The sequence below is a fragment of the Desmodus rotundus genome, chromosome Y (assembly GCF_022682495.2).
Source record: "Desmodus rotundus isolate HL8 chromosome Y, HLdesRot8A.1, whole genome shotgun sequence".
NCBI lineage: Eukaryota > Metazoa > Chordata > Mammalia > Chiroptera > Phyllostomidae > Desmodus > Desmodus rotundus.
The window spans coordinates 3,957,553-3,965,834 of NC_092332.1; the positions used below are offsets into that span (position 1 = coordinate 3,957,553).

At 54.4% G+C, this 8,282-nt stretch overlaps 1 protein-coding gene across 1 annotated transcript; it reads right to left on the reverse strand.

Moving 5' to 3' along the window:
* Positions 1 to 6,632: 6,632 nt before the first annotated feature.
* LOC139440602 (thymosin beta-4-like) lies at positions 6,633 to 7,666 on the reverse strand. The gene is made up of 2 exons (XM_071220433.1): positions 7,636 to 7,666; positions 6,633 to 6,968 (listed from the first exon to the last, which is right to left on the reverse strand). Exons 1-2 carry the CDS (start codon positions 7,664 to 7,666, stop codon positions 6,820 to 6,822), a joined length of 180 nt encoding a protein of 59 aa, XP_071076534.1. The 3' UTR covers positions 6,633 to 6,819.
* Between the last annotated feature and the right edge of the window lie 616 nt (positions 7,667 to 8,282).

Consider the following 8,282-nt stretch of genomic DNA (forward strand, 5'->3'; position numbering starts at 1 on the left):
AACACCACCGTGTCACATTTCCACCTGCAGACGGGTTTCTCCTGTCAGTGGGAGAGACGGACTTGTGGTCAGAATGTTTGCAGAGCCGTTGCTGGTGCTGAAGTTTCCCCCCTTCTGCGAGAGGCCCCTGCTGGCCCCGCCCCACTCCCCGCCGGGGCACGTGGAACACCCTCGTCTCGTCCCCAAGTCGCTGGCCCCAGGAGCACCCCTCGTCCTTCCCGTGGGGCAGCTGCCCCATTCCAGGCCTCTGCTCCCCGGCCAGCAGCTCTGACATACTCTCCACCCCTCCGCCAGTCACGTGCCTCCCTGCCTGTATCGAGGACATTTTATTTATTTGTTTTTTTAAATTCCTTTCCTGGTCAGTTAGCATTTCTCTAACCCTTTCCCTTTTCCTGGTCAGTTAGCATTTCCTCAACCTCCAGTGCACGGCTTCAGACAAGGGAGTTTCACCTCGCGATCACGCTGTGTGCCTGTGGCATCTAACAGGTTGACTTCCCGTCGAAGGTGGCTGTGCTCATGGATGCTCACAGGTGGTTCCTTCTTACCTAGCTCAGCCCAGGTGCCCCCAGCTTACGTGGGAAGGGGCTCTGGCTCCTTCCACCCGAGGGCTGAAAATACTGTGATGGGGAACAAGCAGAGGGGGTCCTCAAAAACGGGGTGCATGTCTACATTTGTATTTCCAGGGCTTTCTGCCCTGCCTTCCACGTGGACCGCGCTCACTAAGCATTCACCGAAATGAGCTGCTCGAGCTTCAGTCGCTCCCAGTAAAGCTCACGGTACAGCCTCAGGAGGGGCCTGAGAGAAGGGGCGGCTTCTGTCATCAGGCAGATAAGGATTTCTAATGAAGGTTAAACTCCTCAGGAATTTGCCTCCATCCCCAGCCTCGCATCGGGATGCCTTCACAGGTTGGCAGCAGCTGAGAAGGCTTGTCAACACCACATCCGCAGGGACACAGACGAATTCTTTCCCCCCTGGAATGTTAGACGTGGCCGCGGTAATAATGCAAGCTGGCGTCACCCGGCAGCGCGCGGAACCCCGGCTGGGAGGCACCCGATACGGCCCCGGTGCCATCAGAAGTTCACTGTGGGACTTCCTCCCCGGCCCTGCTATCGCCCCAAGCCAGTAACGCGACAAGCACCTATTTCTTGGGTGAAGGAGAAGACGTTCATAGCAATAGTTACATGCTTTGTGCAACAAGAACGCAAATAGCTAATGCCTTACATGAAGGCGAACGCTCCTGATACGATGATTGAATCGCCTGAAAACTCTGACACAGAGAAGTATTAAATAATGTATTCTGGCACTTAGAATTTTTAAAAAATCTGTTGAATAGCATTTCACATTAAATCGTGAAATATGCGAGCTTAATGTTTTATAATTATTAACTTTTCATCAGGCGAATCTCCTTGAATGCTTTCTGCCCAGATCCTTCCAACTGCATTCTTGTGAAGCTGGGCACTAAAACTGTCGCCTACAGTTGTTGCTCCAGGAACGTAGCTCTGTGTGTTACTAAAAATAAGACTCATTTGCAAATACGAGCCCTTACGAAGGTAAACGCAGGTGTAGGTGAAGGACCTGGGTGGGAAGGGGATGCCTGAGGATCCGAACAAGTTGTGCTTCCAAATGAAGGAGGAAGCAAGAGCAGCGGAGGCAAGTTCTGGAATGCTCCCAAGCCCATGTGAAGAGAGACTGGGAAAGCGTACAAGGAGAGGGGCTGCTCTTCAGTGGGGGTGTCGCCGCTCCCCGTGGGCTGCTTCTGAAATTGGAGGGGCGCATTTTAGCTGTCCCCGCTGCGGGGGCGGGGGGAGAGGAGCGGGGGCAGGCGTGGTCCTGCACGGGATCCTTGTGAGCGGTCACGAAGCACCCCACGCCACACACAGCTTGTGAATGACCCACGGGAGAAGTTGTGTATGATCGTCCAGAGCTAAACACCAACTTCATTACGCATGGGACTCTCTGCCCGAGGCCTTCTCTCTGTGGTCGTAACGTGAGTTCTGTCATCTAGGACAGCAGCCCGCAGGGCGCTGGAAGCCGTGGTTTACCGTTTCATTGAGACAGTCTAGTAAGAGCAGTGTTCACTGCTTGAGAAACAAAATCATCGTTTTGACAGTGCCCCTTGCTGTCTGCATGGTTGGCAAATACTCGTGTGGCAGGCTTCCCCTGGCATCACTTTGGGGGGACCTCTGCTCTAGGACGTATCACGTTTGACCTTAACTCCCTAGTTCCTGCCCCGGGGTTTCCCAGGGTGGTCAGGAAGCATTCCGTGCAGAGGCACGTGGAGAGTCTAAAGGTGCCGTTCCTTGTCGAGTGTGCGCCAGCTCAATTCATCCTCCGCAGAGGTCCTCGCTCCCCGTTTCCCCCCGCAGTCCTCAGCTGCTGGGCTCCCGCAGGGCACAGTGCTGTCCTCCCCCGTTTCTTCCCCGGGACACCGTCTCAAAGTCCTCTTGTATCGATCGCCGTGCAAGCTCTCTGTGCCGTGACTTGTCTGTGCTTATTTCCCGAGAAATCCAAGGCTGTGGCCACCCACCCTTTCACGCGTTACCTCTCGTAGGTGGTGGCGCCCTTCGATTTTTCTTCTCACTCCTTCATCCCACGTGCTTGGCTGCTCTGCATTTTCCAGCGGCACGCCCGGCAAGGCTAGCACCGTGAGCCTCCCTGGGCGCCGTCAGGCTTCCTTATGTTCCTGTGGGGGACGGGAGGATGTCCACTCCACCTGGTTCTCTCAGCCCTGTCGCAGGGTCTCGTGACCGTGTGGTCCACATGGCCCGCAGCTTCTGCATCTCGAGGAAGATCCCAGACCAGAACGTGCCCCATGTCACCAGGCCACATTCTACCTTCTCCTGCGGTTTTGTCCTCAGGCCATGCAGGCCACAGGGCAATCCCATCCCGGGGCAAGCCAGCACCGCCTGCAAGCACACGCTCGCCCTCTCCAGGCTGACCGAGGGTTCTGTGCACCGTGGCCTTGGCCCTGGCTGCCGTTCGTGTATCACAGCTTTCTGCAGCCCTGGCTGGGTTTGTTTCAGCCTTCTGCTTCTTTCCCCTCACTCCCTCAGGGCCACGGTTCCCACACAGCCTCCTTGGGGTGCCCTTCCCGTCCTCCCTGGTGCCCAGGCAGACAGAAGGGTACGGCGGTGCTGGCCGGTCTGCGGATTCCGTCTCCACTGGCGGAAGTGCTGCTGCTGACTGCTTGCCCTGGCTTCTTGACGCAGGACGAAAACCAGCACCCTGTATTGGGAAAATGCACTTCTCATGTGCCGTTCACTTCAGAGACACGCGAGGCGCCCCTGGGATGGTGTGCACATGCAGCCTTAAGTGGGCAGCAGTGTGGTCCCCCCAGCAAGGAGAGGGTGAGTGGCGTGCAGCAGGTGGAGGGCGGGAGCTGCCCACATCTCGCACGGACAGACGTTAGCCCAGCCGCGAACAGCACCGAGTTTCCGAAACCCCGTTCCATGGCCACTTATCGCCTTGAGAGGACGTTGTGCGTGTGGGATTCCCAGAACACGGACCATTGTGAAAAGCTGCTTTGCTTCATTACTCCCGATGCTTTCAAGACCTAACTGTTCTACACGTCCCTCCACCTCGTCGGTCTCCGTGTTTATTCTCTCTTCTCTGACAGTCACCGTTTAACCCCAGGTCCAGGTTGGGGAACGTGTGGTGAGTTCCAAACTATTTCGGGTCCCTGACCGCTCGGGTCGGGGGCTCGGCCTCGTCGTCACCCGCCCAGGCTGTAGAAACCGCTGTGGCGTGGACAGCGGGTTGCACTGGCTTCAGGCCATCCCTTTCGAATGCACAGATCTGATGTAGTGGACACGCGTCTCAGCACCGTTTCGCTTCCCTCCAAAGAAACGGGAGACTTGGCATTTCCCCTTTCTGTACTCTTCCCTTGGCGGACGGTTGAGCTCGTCAATGCGATATGAAGGGCTGTCTTCGGAGGAGCTCAGCTGTGTCTGAGCAGTGAGAGAGACCACACGGGTGATGCTCTCACGCTGCTCACGCGGCTGTGTCACTGTGTTCTGCGTGCAGAGCACCATCCACACACCTACACACCAACACACAGTCTCCCTTCGTTGTTTTCTACTGACTCACAAAGATGCCGTGTGCTCTTGGCAGGGCTTTACCCACCAGGTGGGCTGGCTTCTGTTCAAAACACGTGTGTGACTGCTGCTCATTGTCAGAACCCAGGAGCCTGCACACCTGAATTGAAGAGAAGGAGCCCCGGCCGGCTCGCTGAGCTGGCACAGACAAGAGTCAACCAGTGGTGCAGGAATAAGTGGAACAACACGTCGATGTTTCTCTCTCTGTCAACATTAATCAAATAATTGAAGAAGGAAAATCCCAATTTTAAAACAGCTGATTAGGGAAAAGATCCCCATGCAGGCCTTAGCACCGTGGGCCATGGCCACGAGCCCAGGCGGACGTATGTAGCACATTGGTGCAGAACACCGACGCCCTGCTTTCTGGTTTGTCCCACGGCATGTCACTTCGTGATTTGTGATCACCCCCAGGCAGCAGAGACCCTTCCGCAGGCCCCTCACCTCAGCAGCGTTGCCTCCCGGCTTGTTGAAATGGAGGACACATTGGTGACATTCACCCTTGCTTTACGCCTGTGACCGAGCATCACAGCGGCAGCCCTGGGCTTCCGGGAGCAGTGATCACAAAACCCTGAGAAGCAGGAGACTGAGAGGGCACAGGTGCTTCCAGAGGGTCACCTACATGGGCCACAGGGTCATGGCGAAGGCCACTGGACAGCAGCACGAGGCTTTGTCGAAATGACAGGAAATCTCTCTTTATCCTCAGCTCGGTCGGCACAATGCGGAAAGCCTGGCTGGAAGAGCAGGAAGCCTCGCTCTGACGCGGAGCGCATCTTATACCCCAGCAACCGTCGTCCTGTCCCCGCTGTCCACCGTCCATGTGTAGTTGACCCGCACGTCGGTTACACCTTTGCTTCGGAAGATTGATTTCGCTCACCTTCAAAAACGCGTTTACTAGAGGAGTTAACCACGAGTCTCGCTGAGGCTCCATTGTTGACCTCGATTATCAAGTTCAACTCGAGCTAAGCCATTTTTGGGGGGTAACAATGTGTTTTCAATAACATTGAGTTTAAAACCCAACTTGCAAAGAAAAGGAAGAATCTCGATTTTCCTGCTGCATCCTAACACCAAATGAGGAAAATGAAATAAAAAGGGTTTCCTGACCAGTGGCAAAGGCGGAGCAACAGCCACGAGGTCTCCGTTGATCGGCAGATTCAGCCACCCACCAACCCTTCCATTCTTTCCTTAATTAGTTAACATTTTCCCCGGACAGATCCCGCCCGTCATGATCACTGCAGGGAGCCAGGAATTGGGTTACATTCTCAGAAATAGTGGGCTGCCCAAAAAGTCCACGGAGTTTTTTTCTGAATGATGGCTCTGATACTGCTTCGTCGTCTTAAACTTCATTGGGAACAATTTTGTTGCCTTGTACCAGGACAGCCATCCTACAACGTGCATTAAAAAAACTTACCGAAACAGGTGAATTTTTGTGCAGCCATTTTGATATTGAAGATGGAAGCCAATATGCAACCTTTTCAGCCTATTGTGCTTTACTAATTCAAGCAAGGCTAAAACAGAACTGAAACGCACCAAAAAGATCTGTGCAGTGTGTAGAGAAGATGCTGTGGGTGATCGAATGTGGAGAAAGTGGTTTGTGAAGTTTCTTGGTGCTACTGACATTCTAGTCAGATTATTCTTTGTTGTGGGGCTGCCTTACGCATGGGAAGGTGTTCAGCAGCACCCCTGGCCTCTACCCACCAGAAGCCAATAGCAGGAGACAGTCGACATCCTCAAAACATCCAAACCAATAATGTTATGGGTGAAAATGACAAATGTGTCTTTCATATTATGGGGAAGAAAACTAAACACACTTGTGGGCCAACCCAATGGGAAGGAAAGTGAGACATAACTACTTCTGGATCAGTTGTTGCCCAGGTGGGCCCGGGGACGTCTGTGCACACAGGTGTGCGAAGTAGACTGACTGAGCGTGTCAGTCCGCAAGGAGACACGCACGCAATGTCCTCCAGACAGGAGCCCGCTGGGCGGGCAGGCATTCACTTGCTCCAGGGTGGAACTGGCCTCGGGGGCACTGAACAGGTGCGGAGTGAGCCTGCGCGTGTCCAGCCCTGACCACTTCCCCTGCGAGGTGGCGGACTGATGCTGGCTGGCCGGAGGGGCGTCGGGCTGGGGCAGCTGGAGACGGCTGAGTGACTCTTGGGAGGGTGTGTTAGCAGCCCAAAGAGGACCAGTGGGGGACGCACACACTGGCCGGGCTCCGGGCTTCCGCACTGGCCAGCCCGGGGCAGGGAGAGAGGCAGTGTTCAGCATTTGGAAGGGGCGCACACCGCCTCTTCTCAGGCTGGTGGCAGAGAAGCCTGGTTTTTTGCTTTTTGTTTTTTAGGTTTTAAACCTTTTTATTTTCATATTTTAAAAATGTGCATTCCAATAATTAAAATCATTTTAACGACAAAAAAAAAAGGCACTCTGATTCAACGGCATTTTACAGCCTGCAGGACACCGTGGACCAGCTTGGTTTACTCTAGATTTCCCTGCCGTCCCACCCAGCTGCTTCCTTGCAAGCTCTTTTCCTGCCCTGCCAGCCAGAGAGGCAGATGCGAGAGGCAGGTGCGGCCTTCGTTGTCAGTAGTTCTGATGTGAAAAGGGGGCAGCACAGTCATTTAAACTGATCCAACCTCTTTGCGGCTTACAAAGTTAAACAGCTAAAAGAAGTAAAACAAGAAGGCAATGCTTGTGGAAGGTACAGTGCATATTGGCGGTGCGGGCCTCGTCACGATTCGCCTGCTTGCTTCTCCTGTTCAGTTGTTCCTTTGGAAGGCAGTGGGTTTTTCTCTTGCGTTTCTGTCGTCTTCAATTTCAATTTACCGAGCTTCTCAATCTCAGCCATATCGGGTTTGTCAGACGTGGTTGCTGAGGAAGCTGAGGGAGGCGCATGAACGAGAAAAGAATCCAGTCTGCTCAGTTGGCTGCTGGGGAATCAGGAGCCTGTTTTTGTGAAGTCGACAGGGCGGAGCGGCAGGTGCCCGAAGGACCCCTGGAACCGGGTGAGCCGTGGAGAGGAAAATGCCAACGGCTGGAGAGAGTCCGCACGGAGGACAAAGCGAATTCAGTACTCGAAGGCAGCCTCCGCCCTAGGAAGACAGTCCCCACCAATGACGTTGGGACTTGTTGACTTCAGCAGATTTCAGTGTTAACCCAACTCGATCTTTTTAGGATGGAAAATGGGTGCCTGTATCTCTGTTCCTCCTGGAGCCTTTAGCAGAGTCACAGGCCTCCCCGCACCCCTGAGACACAACATCCCTGAGTCCAAGGATGCTCCCGGCGTTAGTGAGAACCTGGTAGAGAATGAGGTTCCCACAGGGAAGCGTCCACGGGTGTGTGGACGTTTCTTGGTTCGCTGGGTCTGCTCTCAGACTGCTGGTCAGGGAAGAGTTTCCCGATTTTGGAAGGTGTTTGCCGTGGTGCCTGGGGTGAGTTTACCAACGATTCAGGTGACGATTCTGAAAACTCGCATGTTCTCGCAAGACCGCATTTCCTGACTGTTTATATTGCAAAGGGAATTCTCTGCCCCGTTAGTTCGCCACACCTACCAGCCTTTCCCGGCCCAGCATGACCATCGCTTGCGTCCCATACTCAAGTCCACTGTGAGAGATGAGCGATGCATGGCGAAGAACATTCTAAACCCTACCTACGTCAGCTATAAGGGCACCGTTAAGGAGAAGAGAACCCCAAACGACCGAGAGAATGGCAGGAATGCTGAACAAGGATGCGCCGGCTCAGAAGCAGGAGGCTGGAGTTGGTGTGGAAAGTCACTGCTTGTGCCTGTCACTGTCCTCAGCGCTGGTGACACACACGCCCCGTGCGCGCTGTCACGCCTTGGGTTGCCGCTGGGTAGTCCGGTGGCAGGAAGAGCAGCTGTTTCGGGCAGCCACACAGCTGCCCACCTGCCTTGATGGCAGCCTCGCCCTCTCCCACTTCTTGGGTGCACCCTGTGCCTTTAATGGCGCCCACTTCCTGGGGCCCAGCCACTCTCTCAAACGGCACCCACGTCGCCCCACTACCCTTCACCGTGGTCACGGCCTTCGATTACGCTTACAGCAAAAGTATGACGTGGGTCAGATTGGATAACCGTCCGTTTAAATAGTTTTGAAGTCAAGTAATTTTTGGAATGCTCTAACTAGGCACGGCTCACATGGCCTTCCTCCACATTAGAAAAAATTAAAATGATGGTGT